Source organism: Drosophila takahashii, chromosome 3R (genome assembly GCF_030179915.1).
Source record: "Drosophila takahashii strain IR98-3 E-12201 chromosome 3R, DtakHiC1v2, whole genome shotgun sequence".
NCBI lineage: Eukaryota > Metazoa > Arthropoda > Insecta > Diptera > Drosophilidae > Drosophila > Drosophila takahashii.
The window spans coordinates 35,064,236-35,084,060 of NC_091681.1; the positions used below are offsets into that span (position 1 = coordinate 35,064,236).

At 40.7% G+C, this 19,825-nt stretch overlaps 1 protein-coding gene across 1 annotated transcript; it reads right to left on the reverse strand.

Moving 5' to 3' along the window:
* Positions 1–308: 308 nt before the first annotated feature.
* Positions 309–19,568, reverse strand: Ptx1 (pituitary homeobox homolog Ptx1). The gene is made up of 4 exons (XM_017141004.3): positions 18,949–19,568; positions 10,007–10,150; positions 8,922–9,175; positions 309–1,850 (listed from the first exon to the last, which is right to left on the reverse strand). Exons 1-4 carry the CDS (start codon positions 19,472–19,474, stop codon positions 1,245–1,247), a joined length of 1,530 nt encoding a protein of 509 aa, XP_016996493.1. The 5' UTR covers positions 19,475–19,568; the 3' UTR covers positions 309–1,244.
* Between the last annotated feature and the right edge of the window lie 257 nt (positions 19,569–19,825).

Sequence of the window (19,825 nt, forward strand, 5' to 3'; positions counted from 1 at the left end):
GTTTTGTCACTTGGCGGGGTGCATATAAATGCGACATAATTTCCCTGTAATGAATAAATTGATGGATGGTTCTGGTTTCCCAGGTCCATAGGTCCACCTTGGAATTAAGCACTTGCCCGCTGCTTTTTTGGGGGAGGAAAAGCTGCTTTAAATTAAGTTCCCTTTCCCCCGGAATTGGCTGGCTGTAAATTACAATTTGATTTTTTAATTTTTCCATTTCCCCTTCCCCGCTTTCCCCGGAAAAAAGCCATTCGTTATCCCAGCGGTTGACCGCAATTTGCCCTCGTAATTCATTATTCCATATAACATGTGCGTGCGGTTTTTTTCCATACTTTTTATTGTTCTTTTGATTCAATTTCTATAACTAGTAATATTAAGTGTACAATTATTAAATAGTTTTTATTTATATTTATACGGGGCTCTTTAGTGGGGATATACATGGTACATATACAGACAGTACTGGGTATATGCCATATGCGGATCTCTATACGACTAGACAACTCCTTAAAAACGGCTACTTCTGATATATAGTTTAGCTTTAGTTTTCTTTATTTTTTCGCCTTGGCTGTTTTACAATCTTGATACGTTTCTGGTTTATATATATACGATATATACGATGGGGGAACTGAAAGTGGAACTAGGAGCGACTATATGTTCTTTGGGCTGGCTATTTTTGGCTTGATTAGTTTAGGGTGTTTTGCCTTTTCTTATAAACTAGATATTTGCTTTTATTTACAAAAACACTTAATTTCTGAATTTTTTTGGGGGGCGAACTGGCATTTAATCTCAATGCAAACGAAAGGGAGTAAATTTAATTATTGTTCTTCAAAAAATTGTATCTTTGGATAGGGCTTTCTTCGTTTTTTATAATATTTATCTTTAGTTTAGGCAAACATCTAAAATTATTTATGAATGCTTAGGGCTAACGCTGCCGCTTAGTTTGATTTCTCTTCTTCATATCATATCATATGATATCTTCAATCGATGATGTCCTCGTCATCGTTGTCGTTGTTGTTGTTGTTGCTGCTGCTGTTGGCCAGGGGCGCCTCCAGGGGGGACTTGTTGCTGCCCTCCAAACTGTGGCTGTGATCGTCGGCATGGTGATTGGCCCCCAATCCCAGGTCGGAGTAGTTGCCGCCGGCGGAGGAGTGCTGCTGCATGCCGTTCGGATGCACCCCCGATCCCTGCGAGAAGTGCTGCAAGTGGTGCTGGTGCTGGTTGAGCAGCGCACCCAGGGCGTTTTCTCAGACGACGTCCGTCACCCCCACGCCGGTGTACTGGCAGGCGGACAGCCCGGCGGAGTTGGAGCGGGAAACTGGCGAGGGGGCGGAGTAGGGGCTGCCGAATCCCGCGGAGGCATGCTGCTTGGCCTTCAGCCGCAGGGTGGCGATGCTCGAGCTCATCGAGCTACTCATGCAGGGCTCGGCGGCGGAGCGGTACATGTACGGATTGGCGGGGGTAGTGTACGGACAGGGGGCGCCCACCGCCCCCACGTTGCTCGAGTTGCTCAGCGAGGAGCCCATCGATCCCGGCAGCATCGAGGCATTGTTCATGCTCACCGCCACTCCACTCGCGCCCGTGTTGAAGCAGTTCACCGAGTTCTGGTGATGATTGCCCGCCGCCACCATGGAGCCCAGTGGGTTCACCGGCCACGGGAAGGGCTTGGTGCCCAGCGGCGAGGGCACCTTGGTCCAGTTGTTGTACGGATACGAGCTGTACAGCGAGTCATCCGCGAAGGGCTGCATGAACTGGGTGCCGAATCCCGACTTGAAGTCCGCGGCCGCCACAGCCGCGTTCATCGCATTGCGCTCCCGCTTGCGCCACTTGGCCCGGCGGTTCTTGAACCACACCTGGGGATGAGGAAATATAGACATTAATTAGTTTAAAAGGAATTAAATTGGATTTTTTTTATCAAATACAATAATAGGATATCCAAAAGCATAAAAGATATATTTTAAGGGCGAAATTATCATATAAGAAAGTTTCTACCATCAATTCTAAAAATCTAGTTCCTTACTTTGACTTCTAATTTTTTTCAACTGAAATTCTTTATATATTGCCTGAATTTTTAAGAAAATAGTTCATTTCCTAGCATCCACTATACTTAAAAGTTATATCGAAAATTCTTAAACATTTTTTTGATTTTTAGTATACTAGACTAAAATTACTAAACGTTTAATAATTTTGCAAAAGAAATATACTGTAAATTTGTTTTTCAAAAACCATTTAATGTGCTCAATATAAAATATTTATTTGTTTTTTAGGTGTAATAGGAAAATAATTTAAAGGTAAAATATATATTTTAATCAGAGTTTCGACAACGAAAATCCCAAATTTAGAACTTAAATTCTTTGTTCACATCGCGACTTATTCGCAGTTTTTAAGCTGCACAGTCGGCCATTTTCTTTTATAATTTATTACTTGAAAATTTATGTATCTGCGCTGGCAAAAGCAAAGGCAAAAGCGACGGCAAAGGCAAAACTTCCCCAAAAAGCGCTCCCCTTTACAATACGCATGTGCAGTAATTATAAATATACAAATATATACATAAATACTCCCAGCCAGCCCGTCGTGGCTGTGGCAGCCTTTTTTAATGGAGAGCTTTATATAAATAAACTCGGCTTGCCACCACCGAAAAAGTCTGGGGGAGACGGGGCAAAAAGTTGCGAGGGCGCAAAAAATAAATCAAAATTATTTTGCACACAGAAAGTGCACAGAAAAGAAGATAAAAACAAAATGGCAACTTTGTAATTTATGGCTGAAGTTTGCACAGATACGGATGTTGTTTTTTTTGCTGGGGACCGAAGGAACGAAAGATACTCTTGCCCCGAGATACAGATACAAATGACAAAGAGCTGCGCAGACGTTCCCAGCATTTTGATGAGTTTCTTGCTCTCGGAGTTCTCTTCTGCTTTAAGACACAAATGTATCTGGTAGGTCTATCTAGAAATGTTCACACAGTTAGAGATGCAATTAAAGCTGCAAATTCGAATTTCATGGCTTGTTGCCGCATTGCCACATTGTCCCTAAATCAACGCGTTTCCAGTTAGCGGGGTTGCAGATTTATGGCCAATGCAGGTCTGCACCCTGCATATCCTTCGTCCTGTAAATTCCCCAAACCCCTAACTGCCGTGACTAAATTGCGACACGCGTTGATCTATGCAAAAAGTGTTGGTTTTCGCCTGGGAAAACTCAAATTGAGACATTAACAAGTGAAAAACTATGGCCGCGTGCCAGCAAATCGAATTTAGTGCGGCAATTGCCGTAATCTAATTAGTTGCGGCAGTTAATTGAAAGCAACCAGGGAAAACGAAAGCAGGAAAGTAGAAAGTAGTAAGAGCGAAAGTAAGAGTTTCCCAGGACCTCCGAATCAAATCCCCTGCCTTCGCAATGTGTCAATTTGTCAAGGTATATCGCTCAGCCCCATCATCATCATCATCACCGTCGTCAGCAGAATCAGGAGCTCAAGGATCTCCTGCATCATCAAGGATGCAAAACTAACGTCATCGATCTCGTCAGCTGTCATTTTCACGTATCATTTAGCAAGTGGCCAAAGCTGCAAAAAATACAAAAAACAGAAAACCCAGGGAGACGGAAAAATGGAAAATGCTGATGGCAAATTGATGTGCCTGCAGGAAAAAAAATAGAATGCAGGGAAAGGCGAAAACTCTGCGCAAAAGTGAAATATGAGAGAGTGCAAAAAACAGCGCAATTTTCCACTCAACGTGGCACAGAGACTCTCTGTGTGGAAAATCCTAATTGGTTTTGATGAAAGCATCAATGACACTCGATGGGCGACTCCTGCAACGCTTCATCAGGTAAATTGTGGACACAAAAAAATAGAAAGGAGAATATGAGTGGCCAAAAGTGGCCATGTGGCAGAAGTTAGGCCCTCATTTTTTTTATATGCCGGCTCTCATGATTGATGGCCGCAAATTGCAGCTAAATACGTTTTTTATTTGCCGAATGTTTGAAATGTGAAATGGGTTCCCATTTCCGGGGTTCTTCTCTATATAGATAGCCGTGGGCCAAGTGAAAATCAGCAGATAACATCGATACGTGAACTACTCCACGCAGCGCTGTCCATTTGTGTGCTTAACTGTCTGTTCCGACTACACAGATACATATCACTATGGACGGCAGTCCATGTAGTGACGAAGCGCACCAGGAGAGTGTGCGAAGGCGATCACTATGGACGGCAGTCCATGTAGTGACGAAGCGCACCAGGAGAGTGTGCGAAGGCGACTACTATATATACACGAAGAAATGAAAATCTGCTGTGATAGTCAGATCGTAATGAGTAATACACCAATCGAAAGGTATTGCAAAAACTTAAAGGATTGCATACCAAGACTTTAAGAAAATCAATTGGATTGGGAGAGAGAGCGGTGAAAGTGAAAAAGTAAAAATTTAGAAATTTGGAGCTGTTGGGGCCGGTGGGGATAAATGCCCCCTCGCAATGATTTACTTGTATTCCTTTTGAAAATACCCGTCGAATGAGGGGTCATTTGTCAAAATCCGACGCTCCGTTCAAAAGTTATAGCCAAAATAAGATTTTCTTCTTCTTCCCAAAATGAAAATTTAATTCTGTTTGTCCACTTGTCCACTTGTCCACTTGTCCACTTGTCCACTTGTCCACTTGTCCACTTGTCCACTTGTCCAAAACATGTTTTTTAAGTTCTGAAAATTTGATATGACGTTCATCACATCGATATAAAAAACTTTTGTTCTACCACTTTTGGAAAAACTCGCTAGTTTAGCGGGAAAACAGCTATAAATAGCTAAAATTCGGAAAGCCGTAACTTCTATACTACTAAAGCTACAGACTTGTGCTGCATCTCGTTTGAAAGGTATTTTGAAATGCTATAAACGCCTTCTATATGCAATTTGTGTAAATGTAATAGTTAAAAAAATATGAACAAAAGACAATTTTTTAAAACTTTTTTTTTAGCTTTTTTTTATTTTTCTCAAAAACGGCTCTAACGATTTTCTTTAAAACCTTAAACTGTATAGCCCTTGAGATTCCTTAAATTTTGGTATATAACACATTACTGTAAAAAGTCACGTTTAAAAGTTATTTTTATACGAAAATAGCCACTTTTGCCAGCTCGAACAATTAACGCTCCCTGAGTATTGAATTTTGTGGGAGGGTATCCGAACTGTATTTTAGGGTCATGGAATCTGTAAATTTGCACTTAAGAGTTCCATATAGGAATCTTTTGTTCTACGACTTTTGGAAAAAGCCGCTACTTTAGCGGGAAAGAGCTAAAAATAGCTAAATTTCGTTAGTTTGTAAGTTCTACACTACTAAAGGTACAGACATGTGCTATACCTCGTTTAAAAGGTATTTTGAAATACTTCAACGCCTTTTTAACTCAATTTGTTAAAATACAATAGTTTAAAAATTATGATTGACCAATTTAAATTTAAATGTATATATTAGCTCCTATGAGAGCAAAAGTAAACAAACAAAAACTTCTGATATCAAATAAAAACACCTCTTAACGAGGTAAAAAACTAGTGACGACCGCACCTTCAACATACAAAAGTTCTGATATCAACATTTGTGACGAAAAATTATTACACTCGTCATTAAATAGACTTTCTAATATTTTCTCATTCGGCACGCTGCAATAGAAAATGCCTGTGAAGGGAAAAAGGTTGGAATAGTTTGCTAGGGCGGGCCGAATGAGAAAATATTAGAAAGTCTATTTAATGACGAGTGTAATAATTTTTCGTCACAAATGTTGATATCAGAACTTTTGTATGTTGAAGGTGCGGTCGTCACTAGTTTTTTACCTCGTTAAGAGGTGTTTTTATTTGATATTACTATACTCCAGTCAGAGTATCACCATATCATTAATTGCTCCGATGTCCGACTACAGCTGCGGATATATACGAACATATGTGAACAAAAAAGTAGCCTAATCATGGCTACTACGGAGATAGATAAAGTCAAAAGGTTATGATGGTTTGGTATTTTATTGTAAAGAGTTACTATATTTTAAGCAGTCTCATTACTGAATTTCCTAGTAATTATTAAGATAAAAATTTTAATTTTTAAGACCCAATATTTATTAGATTTTCTTCTATTTATCCTGATTTTAAAACCTTAACTGCTTATCCTTAGATTTAGATGTTCATATTTAAACTAAAATATTTATTTAGAGATTTCCTTATTTACAATGTTTTAAAAACTGTAAAATACATGAATCCCTTTTTTATTGTTTATATAAAAATCAAAATATTTTTATTTCCCCCTTTATTTTTCAGAACTCCCCTACCTTTTTTATCCAGCACATTGAACCATTCAAACTGCAATCATCGTAGCATATTGTGGCTCCTTTGTGGCCACTTTCAATGGCTTTTTTATACACTTTCAGCGATTGGCAAATGTTGTTCCCATTTCCGGGCCATTGGCGACACCTGACCATAAAAAGCAGCTCACAGCGAAAAAACACTCGATAGCTCGATACAACCCCCTTCGGACTCGCAATCGAATGCCTTTATGGGCCTTGTTTTTGCCAGTCTTTGGCTGGTAATTGAATTAAAAAGTGAGTTCTATTTGACACATTAAAAAGTGAAAGAGAAGGAGAAAGAACGGGGACAATGGGACAGACAGAGAAACAGACGAACATATTGCCATAATTGCCGGCGCATGTAAATCCCCGGATTAGTAGCTATCAGGGCCCGAAGATATAGAAACAGAAGCAGAAGTTCTCCCTTCCCTTCTTTTCCAACGGGGCTGCTCTTTTTTGACAGTTTAAAGCCCCGGCCAGATTTATAAGGCCCATCCCGGTATACCCGGTATACGGAGTTGCATTCTAATCCTTTTGTATATTTGATAAATTTTATTGCCTCCGCTATTACAATGGGCATCCCGAGAAGTCAAAGTCAAATGTGAAACAAACGGAGAGAAACACCCCTTAGAAACTCGCAAAGGCATGATCGCGATCATCATTAATTCGTGTGCGGTTTTCTTATTCATTAAACAACCCTCGGATGGCGATGACAAATAGTCTGGGCATTGTTTTGCATTTTCAGAGGGTGGAAAAGTCGGATGGGGAAGTAAGCAAACTGAGGCAACCGTTTTGTCATCATCATATAATGGACCATAAAACAAACTGTATCAATATTTTATGCATTTAGCTGCTTTATGCGAGGAACACATGTTTAGATTGACATCATTCCCGGCATAAAAGAAAAGGCCGTTTCCCCCTGTCACTTTGGGCCGCAGCTAATTTCTTTATAAATATTGTCAAGTGCAAAAGGGAATTTTCTTGGCATATGCGGGGTCCGTTGAAATTTGCATAGGAAAACCATGAAATATTTGCCCTTTCTCGCAGATGTTCTCTTCTTTTCTCCCGGCTAATTGAACTTAGATGATAACCAGCAACCACTTCTAACTGTACAATTAATGCCACGCTGATGTCGCCATACGTCCAATGACAATGATCACAAACCCGATCATCATCGACCATCAGCAATCATCGCCGATCATCGATCATTTGTCTATCATATCTCCTTCGGCCTGTCTGCTGATTGTCTTTCCCTCCGCTGACGGCGAATGGAAATGGAAGTGGAAAATGGGAAATAGAAATGTAGATATAGGCTCGTATGATATCTTCGATATCAGGAGAGTATATTTGCCGCGCTGGCGCCACAACTCCAATTGTTTGCCCAACTAACTATCGTGTTTACAAACAATTACAACTGTTGTGTGGCCAAGATATCTTGAACAACTCCAGGCCCCTGTTGTTAGTTTTCCTTCCACATTACGCACTGTCGATCAAAGAAGTCGGATTTTTGATATGTTGGTTTTCTTTAAGGTATTACTAGTATTTTTTAGAAATATTAAAAGCAAGAAATCATGGAAAATCACTTCGTATAATTAATAAAAGAATTTAATTTTATACATTGAATTGTATAAACAAAAAGGCCCTTCGAGCCGTATGTGTTATTTATCCCTTTCAAGTATTAATCAAAAGATTATTATATTCAGAAAACCATATTAGGGCATCCATTAAATGGAACACAATATACCTTGCTAACCAAATACCATCGTGCACTATTGTATCTCGGACATGGACAAATGCTATGGGACCGTGTCAATAGAACGGATATTGAGCAAACACTCCGCTGCAGTTCAGTTGAGGTCGGCCGTTCGATAAGCCCGCGGTTTACAAACAGCAAATGCTGCAAACGCTGCCAACTGCAGTTTTAGCTGCGTCAATTTATGGCAACACCCTCGGCCCCCCATTTCCCAACCCGCCACGCCCCCCTTTGGCCGCCCATAAATCCCCGGTGGCGCAGGGAAATCGACTCGGCTTTTTGGGGACGAGTATTGGCCATATTGGCCGTATTCGTATTGGGTTTAAGCCAACGCCAAACGAGGCGACATATTTACGAGTCTGTGCGGCTGCATTGCGGTCGCGACTCCTGCGGTCCGTAATATAATTGGGGTCCTGGCTAACGGACTATAATGGTAGCATAATGTGGCCGGAATGCCGGGACTGCCGTCGTTTGTTTGCCGTTTGCGGCTTGGTTGGCAATTAATTCGAGCATCAGCGGTAATGTTGGTGAAAAGTCCGCGGAGGAGGAGAAGTTTTCCCAACGCAGAACTAACGATTTGATCATTTTACTTGAAGATTTAAGAGTGTAATTTTATTTTTAATACAAATTTTAATATATCAAAATATTCAAAATGAACCAGAATGTGTTATTAATTAAAATAACCTTTCAAAAAAAAAAATCTTTAAAAAGAAGAAAAATAATTAAAAAACCCCTTTTTTTAAATGACCTATCAATTTTAAATTTCCTACTTTCTTATTCAAGAACTTTTTATTTGATTATGGAACTTTTGCCTTAGCTATTTGGATATCAAGATATTTAGAACGGAAAATTTTAAGATCTGAACTCACCCTGACGCGAGCCTCTGTAAGATTGGTCCACATGGCGATCTCCTCGCGGGTGGACATGTCCGGATATCTGTTCCGGCTGAAGGTGTGCTCCAGTTCCTGGAGCTGCTGCGACGTGAAGTGCGTCCTCTGGCGCCTCTGTCTTTTGTTCTTCTTGTCGTTCTTCGGCTCCTCGCCACTGGTAGTCATCGGCTCATCGTGACCCGAGCTTGATATGTTCTCGGTTTTGATCGTGGTCTCGTTTACACTGCGATTGCCTGTGGGGAAAAATATTTATTTAAAAATATTATTGTCTATCTAAACATAATTTTAAATGTATCTATATTTCCTATAAAAAATGTGTTTTATTTTATTACCACATTTGAATAAAGATAAAGAAAGTAAGTATCAGTTGTCTAATGTTTTTGTCCAGCAGTTGCAGTTGCTAAGCTGCTTTACCGTCTGTCTGGGTTTGCTTAGGTTACCGGTTGGCAGTTCAGTTTGATAGGGAAAGGTCTCCTGAGCGGCTTCTGATTTCTGGCGTCACCGGAGCACCGTTACTAATTGCCATGCAACCTTCAGGCGTCGCCAGCAAACACCCCACCGCCCAACCACCCACCACCCCCTTAGGAAACTTCAAAAGAACAACCGCCGACAAACAGATTTATAACCAGTTAATGTATGTTCCCGAATGTCATCGATCATGCGGCGTGCTTTTTGTGTTTTTTTGTAGGGCCCAGAAAGCGAGACCAAATCGAAATCGAAACTGCCGAAAACTTAATCAAATAAACTAAATTACTGCCCCTGTGAAATATCATTTTCGTTCGGCTCCATTCTGAGTTTCTGTTTTGTTTTTTTTTTTGGTTTTTCTGTCGTCGTGAGGTCGCAAATCAAAGGCAGTCTAATCGAAAACTAACTAGGCCCGGTCGAGTAAATTTCGCCGACAAAGGTGGAATCGTTGGCCACGCTTTCCGAAATTATTATAAATTATGTTCCTTATCGATGGGGCCCCCGGAGATAACGGATACGGTCTGGGAATAGTTTCGTATTTCGGGTGGGCTGTTTGGGGTTCTGGGTTCTAAAACAAGGGGTTACGGTTGCGGACTCACCATCTTTGCGATCCCGACTCCGGTTCGTTAACGTGGATGTCGATGATGACGTCTGAAAGTTGTTCAAGTGGGTGCTATCCAAACTATTTGCTACGGCGGTCATGGAGCTATGACTATCACGGAAATCGCCGGTTTCGGCCCAAACTGAAAAGAACAAGCCAGCGCAGGCAAGAGAAAAATTACAAAAAAATTTATGTTTTAACTGGGGGATTGTGAAAGGCCCAAAAATATTTATGGCTAAATTATATGCTCTTTGAAAATATTTAAAAATATTAAAAACTCCACTTATCTTCCTTACTCACTAATATATTTATTTAAAGATTGAAAAAGTTAGGATAAAAATTGTAAGCCCTGTGAAAAAACCTCAAGCCATTGAAAAACTTCATGTACTTCTTTCTCCCATTTTCTAGACGAGAAAAAAGGAGCCCGTAAAAGAGCTCATAAAAGGATTTATGACACCGCAGGCTGAAATGGCTCTTGGTTAGCCCGATTAAAAAGCGGATTGCTCCTGGAGGAGGCCAACTTAATTGTTTCCAGGGGCGGGATTATAAAAACTTCAGTTCGTGCTGAAAGTGCAGTTGCCAAGGGGAAAAGTTAATCGAGGGAATCGCCCGGAGTTCCTCGGCCCCATAAATCTACCGGCGCCAAATGAGTCAAGTAATTTGCTGCCTCGGCCACATAATAATTGCCGTAGTTAGTCACGCCTATTTTGATATTAATTACTCAGCGATTGACAAGATTTCCCCATTTCGTCACAGATTTATGGCCGTGGCAATTGATTTCTGGGGGTTTTCCTAAGAAGGTGTGCACCCATATGGTCCCGAGGTCCCTGGGTCCCGACTTTCCAACTTCCCACTAAATCTTCTCGGCCACTTCCTTTGCATACCACCAAATAATTTATGGCCTTCTCACATGCTGTCATTTTAATGTGGTTTTTAAAGTGAACGAAACACCCGCGGCGACATTTGAAACAATTAGCCTGCTACTTTGGGGTTTGGGTACCCCTAGGAGTCACAAATGCCATCCCCCCGCGGAAGTGGCCCATGGCTCAATTAGTTTATTGCCAGTTGCATAATTTATGCCGACGACAACAGCCTCACATGCCGTTGAAAATTCGAAATTTCTCCGTGAAAAGTATTTTTATGGCCTCTAATGAGTGCGTTTTGGGGTAATTAAAATTTCATTGCCTTATTATGAGCGTGTTGGGTGATGGAAGAAAAAATAAACAAGGTGGCAGAGTTAAGCGGAGAAATTAATTTTTAATGGATATTATTTGTCACGATTTATTAAATAGTTGAATTTTATAATAATCAGATAAATTTATTCTTTGGAATTTAGGACAAAATAGAATATATTTTTTGAGATGTTAATTTGTTAATACCAACTATCTATTATATCATCCCCCCAGTTTGCTACATGAGACGGCACTTCTCGCACCAATTCCACTTTCATTTTTTAGTGAATGCCTCATTGCAACCTTTGATTTCGAAGACACAGCTGGATGAATCTCAATAGATATGCTCCCATTCGCATTCCCAAAATCCGATTTCCGACCTGAGCTAAATGGGTCGTCCACCGCCCATTCTTCGTATCGTAAAAATATTTTCCCAACGACACGCTCTAAAAACACAAAACTTGGGAAAAAATAAATACGGAGAATTTGAAAAAACGCAGCGAAAATCACGTAGCAAGGCGATTTTTATTTGTGTAAATATTTCCTGAGCACATCACATTTTGGCCAGCGACTAATTTGAGTTTGATTCTCATTTTCAGATTTTCCTGGTGTTTTGTTTTCCCGCCGCCTGACAGGTCGTTCGGAAAAATCGCCGTCGTCTGTCAGCTGGCGGTGACATTTGTCGGCCAGTTGTCGCCCGAGTTTTACAATGTTGTCAAGGTTTTCGAGTGGGTATCGAGTTTGGATGAGTGGCAAGTGTCAATAGAGGTGGGCGTTTCGTGTCGAGAGCGTTTTGCACATGTCAAGCAAGAGTTTTGTGTCACTTTCGCTTTTCTGATTTTCTATTTTCTGATTCTACGATTTTCGGATTTTCCAATTTCCCAGCCAGCCATTTTGCAGTGGCATTTAGCCATTCATCCATTTAGCCGCTGTGCAAACAAATGAGCAATGGTAAATCTATTTGACTTGGCGACTATTGTGATTGCGATGATCCCAAACAAAAGTCAAAGGCAAACACTCCCCGAGGGGCGTTCACAATTAATCAAGCGGGCAGCGAGGGTTGCCCGAGTGAAACTGCACAAATGATTCGAAAATGATTCGGATTTTTCTGCTTATTTTTTTTCTGCTCGCCTCCAAAATTTAAGCATCCTGCACACATACGTTTCATTCATAGACAGATTTCCACATAAAAACTTTTGACACACGACACGGCAGCCGGAGCAATAAATTATCCCGGGGCAGGAGACGCACAGACTGTCACAGGAGGAAAACCTCACCAGACCAAAACAAACAGAAACAAAGAGGAGAAAGGAAAAAGGACGAGCGAAAACAAAAGGACAGGCCCCTTGGAAAAAGGGAGGGAAAATGTCAAGCTAAGCAACGTTTAGTTGGTGGCCAAAAACAAACGATTAATGTGACAGTTGAAAGGGGATTGGTTTTCGGGTTCTGTGTTCTGGGATTGGAATTGAGATTGGATTTGGAAATGTATTCTAGTCTCATTCAAGACTAAACCACTGGCTGGGCCACCAAAGGGTTAAACACTCCGCACACCGCAAATGAAATGATATATTTTTCCAATTTCATGCCACATTTGCTGCCGTTGAGGTGTTGATGTCCGTGGAAATTGCCGGCCATATGCCGCAAAATAAAAATCGCATAAGCAACCCCTAGTGGCAAATTAGCTTAATTCGGAAAAGTCATGAAAATTAGGCAACGTCCCATGCAAGTTAATTTTTATGTCTCGCAGGACTAATCCTTTGCGGTCGAGACAATGGCCTCTGACCATATGTTATGGCTCCATAATGAGCTCCATACACTTGACTGTCCAAAAGGAAAGTCGCATAAAAATCAGGGAAATCACATTGACATGTCCTGAGAATAAAGAGCAGCCCTTGGCCAAATGGCTGACCAGAGAGTCCTGGCCAAAAACCCGGACTCATTAGTTCAGACTGCAGATAAGACAAAAAGGGGAGAAGGACCCCCGAAAAAAGGGCGTTGTGTTTTTCCGACCAGACTAGATTTTCCCCTTGTAGTTTTCCACTGCAATGACTTTGGCCAGTAATTTGCCCGACTGTCAGCTCGAATTCCTTTCCTGCCATTGGGTCAGCCAACAAAAAGCTGGCCAAAGGACCCAGCCAGGCCAAAGGAGTCCTGTCCGCCGGACAAGTTTGTTTCCTCAGATAATCTCTAATGCGACATTTTTACGAAATTGCACGATGCCCGGATAATGAGAAAAGAGGCGGAAAAGCGGACAGAGAATCAAGTTTTCCTCTCCCAACGAACGAAGAACTTCTGCAACGAGGTAATTGCTTCCATGGAAAATGGGGAAAAAAGAGAGAGAGGAGCGGTGAGGATTGGGGATGGTGATTGAGGGTTGTGGATTCTGTGGCTGGTTGCCATAATGACATTATAATTTATATAAACGAAATCAGTGCCAGCGAGGACGAAAGCGAAAAGATAGAGCTGTGCAGATGGATTGATAAATGGCAACTTCTGCGGTAGTTACAGTCTCCTACAGTGGCGCAAAACATTTAAAATCCAGGAGAGAAATAAATTCAATAAAAATTTTTTTAGAACTTTTGTAGTTTTTTTTTAATTTTAAATATTTTGGTAAATATTTTGATAAATAAATTAATCAAAGAAGTTAAAACGTTAATCTATCTAATAAAGGAAGGCCTATTTTACACTGAAGATCAACCTACTGCAGAAAAAGTTTGACACTGCTTAAATTTCATTATTTTCTCATAACTTATTAATGAATTAAAAATTTATTTTACATTTCGATAGGTATTTATAAGGACAACAACATTCCATTTATACTTTTACAAAATCAAATTCAAATTAAATATATATGTATGATTTATTTAATACTTTTAACCACTGTGCCAATGATAATTTTCCTGACCGGTCAGCAAGTGCAATTTAAGTTGGAACTCGGGTTGCTTGCATTTTGCCAATGCGAGTGTGATCCCTGTTCTTGCCAGCACCCAATGACATATGTGAGCAATTTCGCAGAGATTTGCGGGCAATGCACTGCTCACCCACCGCAGGACGTGGCTGTGATATCCTTTAAGGCTTTAAGAGGCGAAAACCACAGAGAGCCGAGCGGAAAATCGATAAAAGGTATTTATATTCATAAAGACCAGGCCTGACAAATACGGGCGTTGGTGCGGAATTTAAAGTAGCCCGAGTCCTGGAGGACCCCTCCCCATTAAAAAAAAAGCGCTGTGTATCCCCTGGATTTCTTCGTCTGGGGTTTTTGTTTATGTGGTTCTGTTGTGTTTCTTTCTGTATTTTTTTTTGGCTAGCTGCACGTGCCATTAACACTTAGCGAGAAGATGGGCATACACATTTAGGCATTCGTGTAGACACAACAGATAACAACACGATTTCACCAGAAAGCGAACTCAAAGCGAAGTGAGACCCTGGTAATTTCATAATTTTATCAACGGCATCAGCCACAAACATTGTCATGGGCAAATAGTCCCACATCTCATCGTATCACTGGGCAAACAAGCTAAGGACTAGCTGGCCATAAAAAATGGAAACAAAAAAGAACTGGGAATAGAAACCAAAAACTATTATTTGCCGAGCAACCAAAAAAGGAATGTAAACTGCTCTGATTTGGTTTCAGTTTCGGTTTCGTTTCGGGTTCTGTGTTTGGTTTACCATGGGCAAATAGACGATGCCAGTGGATATATGTTGATATAGTCGAGATAATTCCCTAATTGCCGCGATGGTGAAATATGAAATGCACACTAAAAAGTCGAAGGGACAAGGTCGGTTCAGTTCTATTCTACCAGCTGCTGACAACATAATTCAGAAGACAATCCCCAGCTATTAAAGAGTTACATCTCAGTTTTGACAATAAAAATCGTTCGAAATTAGTGTAAAACGTGAACTTGAAATCCTTTGAGCACCGCCAGCGAAATAAAAACACGCACCGAAGCCATAAAATGATCTACCAAAAATAAAACGAAAGTGTCGAGTCGAAACTAAAAGCTGGAACAGGGCCCATAAAAAAGTGCAATCGTAAAAAATTATTACCTCTGGTCGTACGTATAAAAATCCACATAAATAAATATCTATAAAAGAATGGGTTGTGGGTGTTTCTCCCGCTGTTTGTATTTCTGTTTGTGTGCTGACCATTAAATTGGCCAATAATTGAAAATCCGATTGCAGCGACTGCAGTTCCTGGAGTCTGATGAAAATCCTCCCGACGGCAGGAACAGAATCACGTTGCGTGGCCATTATTTAAACAAGAGCGTAAACAATAACGACAACAAGGGGGAAAATCAGAGGGAAAATCAGGGAAACCAGGGGGAAAACAGCAGTGGAAATTTGTGGCCCCGAGCTGTTAACGTGGCCCGCACCTGCAGCTCCTGCGGAATTTCTATCTACGTGTTTGTACGGGTGTCAAAGGATAACTGCAGTCGTGCATATTTTAAATGCTCGCCATTTTTGTGCTAAATTGTTTTGGCACGCAAATAAATGGCAGGACATCTGTGGCCATGAGTTCACCTAGGTTCAGTTCGGTTCACTTTGCTTCTTTTCGGGCATTCAGGCATTTCGGGATGCAGACAAGTGCAAACTTTCCTGGGGGCTGTTAACCCCAAAGGGGCAGAGTTGAGTTGACAGGGCGACAGCCAACAAATCTCTAGGCGAGGGCAGACAAATCTCTTATGCAAATGGAAATTTTAAGGAGGGAGTTTTTGGTCGGAGAGGAAACAAAGTTGGCTGGGAATTTTAATAGAATGTTGTTCATACATTTTTGGAAAATTTCCTGAATTTATTGCATATTTTTCTAATGCTAAAAAAATATTTAATATGTTTTAAAAACAATCTTATGTAGTTTAAACTTTTCAATAATTAATTCTGTATTTCTTTTTAAATTCCATATAGAACAGATATTTCTCTTCCTCCATCTAATAAAATACCTTGACCAAACAGGTTCTCTCTGCCCATCTGGAGTGGCCTGACTTTTTCCCAAAATCTTCCCCAGAACCAATTGAGTTGTCATATCGGGGCACTTGAAGCTGTGGCATTGCTCATTTGGCTGCCTCATATCACCATTCAAATTACATATATAATACCGAACCAACATCCTCCAACGCGTCCAAATTCCCATAACAATTGGAGCAATCGGAACAACAAACACTTGACTACAATGCACATATCGAATTTCCAAATTTCCGCAGGGAAAACTCCAAGGGGAAGTAGAAGTGGCAAGGAAAGTGAGCAGGGTAGAGTGTTGCTTTCGGCACTACGCCAGAAGGGTGCTCAATTAGCCGTGACATGCGCACAAAATTGAAATTTGTTTAGCGATATCTCATCCCATATCCTCCCTGTTCTGTGTTTTTTTGGACTGCTCCCTTTGTAACGCTTTTGTGGAGATTATGCGCTAATGATTGCACAATGATTATGAATATGTATGAGGGGAATCGGATAGGAAAGGAGATTCAGAGCGACAAGTGGCCAAGGGAGTGAGCTTTTGGCACGAAGCGTGAATGATGGCCAAAACGAATCGCATATTGAAATGACAACAGCTGCCGCTGACAGAAGGAACAACAAAATATATGTATAAAATAAAATAGAAGCCCACAAAAGTGCCATGAATAGCAATGAGAATGCGGACACTTGTTGATGGCTCGAATCGAAGGGGATCTTAGAGTATATATAGCGTAGAATACAGACTAGACTGAGTTATGAGCCCACTAATTAGCTGTCAATGCGTGAGATGCCCCTCACAAATTTCCATACAAATTGCCCACGAAATTGTCATAAGGTGTGTTTCAAAATTATACGACACCAACACACTTATTTTTTGAAAATTTGTAGCGTTGTTGTTGTTTATAGAAAGCGAAACATTTAAATGCAGATCGAAAGAAGAATGTATGATGTGTACGAAAAAAAATACCACGCGTCCTTGATCCTCTTTTTAAGGACTTACCGCTAATTTTTCGAAATATAGTCCTTTTTTGGCTATGAGCGATCGTTTCATAATTATACGACACCATCGATTTTTTCCGGTTCCAATGATCAATCTTAACCGAAATTTTTTTTCTGGTTAAATATAAACTAAAAGGTTCCATTTTGAGAGTAATCCAGCCCAAAGGTCATTTCAATCTTCAACCCATACATAAATATTGAATATGTCTCTCTACACCTTAAAAAAGTACTTTTTCGAAGTCATATCCCACAATTCGTCTTAACTTTTGTCTGGTCAATATTCTAAACACCTTTTAATCAAATAAGAATCCTGTTTAGTTCATTACGTGCACGAAACAGACCTCCAAAATAATTTTTTAAAGAACTGCCCGATTGGAACAAAACTAATTTTATTCCAAAAATATTTGATTTTGGGCGATACTTTCTGTCAAAATGCAAAAATTTGTTCTTCAAAACCTTAATAAACTTTCCACATTTCACGATTGAAACATTTGAAATGCGAACCCCAGTCCGCGCCACTTTAAAGTTTGTTCCAAATTTTTTCATATGAATTTGAGTGTTTTCTGCATGAGATTTCATTAAGGGGGCGCAGACTGTGGTTCGCATTTCAAATGTTTCAATCGTGAAATGTGGAAAGTTTATTAAGGTTTTGAAGAACAAATTTTTGCATTTTGACAGAAAGTATCGCCCAAAATCAAATATTTTTGGAATAAAATTAGTTTTGTTCCAATCGGGCAGTTCTTTAAAAAATTATTTTGGAGGTCTGTTTCGTGCACGTAATGAACTAAACAGGATTCTTATTTGATTAAAAGGTGTTTAGAATATTGACCAGACAAAAGTTAAGACGAATTGTGGGATATGACTTCGAAAAAGTACTTTTTTAAGGTGTAGAGAGACATATTCAATATTTATGTATGGGTTGAAGATTGAAATGACCTTTGGGCTGGATTACTCTCAAAATGGAACCTTTTAGTTTATATTTAACCAGAAAAAAAATTTCGGTTAAGATTGATCATTGGAACCGGAAAAAATCGATGGTGTCGTATAATTATGAAACGATCGCTCATAGCCAAAAAAGGACTATATTTCGAAAAATTAGCGGTAAGTCCTTAAAAAGAGGATCAAGGACGCGTGGTATTTTTTTTCGTACACATCATACATTCTTCTTTCGATCTGCATTTAAATGTTTCGCTTTCTATAAACAACAACAACGCTACAAATTTTCAAAAAATAAGTGTGTTGGTGTCGTATAATTTTGAAACACACCTTAGTTTAGAAAACGTTTCTGTACTCCGGAAAATTCTTCTCAAAAGGGAACTGATCAAAAGAAAATCTGTACTCTAAATAGTTCTAGTCACTTAACGCTTGAATTTAAGAATTGGTTAAATGAATGTTAAATCAATCATATTGTTTGTATTTAATTATTTTTAAGCAAGAACATGAAAATTATTTTATTTCTTTTTGGGTGATAAGTAAGTAATTTATTAAATCTTTTTTTTAATCGTTTGGTTTTTATAATTTTAGTGAATTTAGTGCTTTTAAATAAATAAAAGGAACTTAATGTAAATGGCATTCCAAACTATATTTTTTTTGGAAATATTGACACTACCATAACTAATTCTTTAGTTCTAAATTAAGAATTGTCTAAAATCCTTTTATTTATTTTTCCGAAATTATCTATCCTTGCCTGCAATACTTCCAACTTTCTCAACTTTACTCCATTCTTAATAAAATTTTCCCCCATTTTCCTTAAGTTTTCTAAACTATTTTCCCCAAACTCAATCTCAATTTAAATTTTCCTGCATTATTCGATACTTACTTCTGAGTTTCTCGAGCGGCTCGTGCTTGGGCGTGTGCGGCGGCACCACCGCGTGGTGCGGATGCTGCGAGTAGCCGCCCACCAGGTCCTGGCCAGCGGAGTGGTGCAGGTGGCTCAGGCTGCTGATGGGCATCAGGCTCGAGATGGCGGGGGAGATGCTCACGGAGGAGCTGGAGTCGTGCAGGCTGTGGTGGCTGTGCAGGTGCTCCGTGCCGGAAGTGCTGCTGCCGCCCCCGTTGACCGTCGAGCTTCCGGTGCTGCCGCTGCTCAGAGCTGTGCTAGTGGTGGTGGCGCTCTCCGCCGATCCCGCGGATCCTGCCCCGTTTGCCGTCCCGGCACTCACCAAATCCTGCAGGCACAGGCCCGTGGACTCCGCGGACATGGCTTCCAGTCCGTTCAGCGCACCACTGACCACGCCGCCACCGCCGTTGGTCAAACCACCCGGCCCGAGGGCGGTGGCCGAACTTGTGACCACGCCCACTCCGCCCAGACCGCCGCCTCCGCCGCAACCGGAGGAGCGGTCCATTCCTAGGTATGTGGGAAAAATGGTGGAGAAGCTCTGCTGCTGGTGGTGGTGGTGGTGCAGCGCCGACTGCTGGTGCGCCGGGTGCGCGGGGTGGGCGGGGTGCAGCGGCGGCAGGTGGTGGTCCCTCCCTGTGAACTTCGTCGTGACGACGTCCTTGAAGTGCTGCAGGAAAGTCGTCGTCTTGAGGCCGGTATCTTCCAACTGCGGTGAAAGCAAATCCAAGATGCAGCCGTTGCCAGAGCCCGAAAAGCTGTGGAAAATAAGGAAAAATTACATTACAACCACAAAAAAACGGGGAAATTTTATTATATTTAATTACCCTATAACTTTAAAATTTATGGATTTTATACA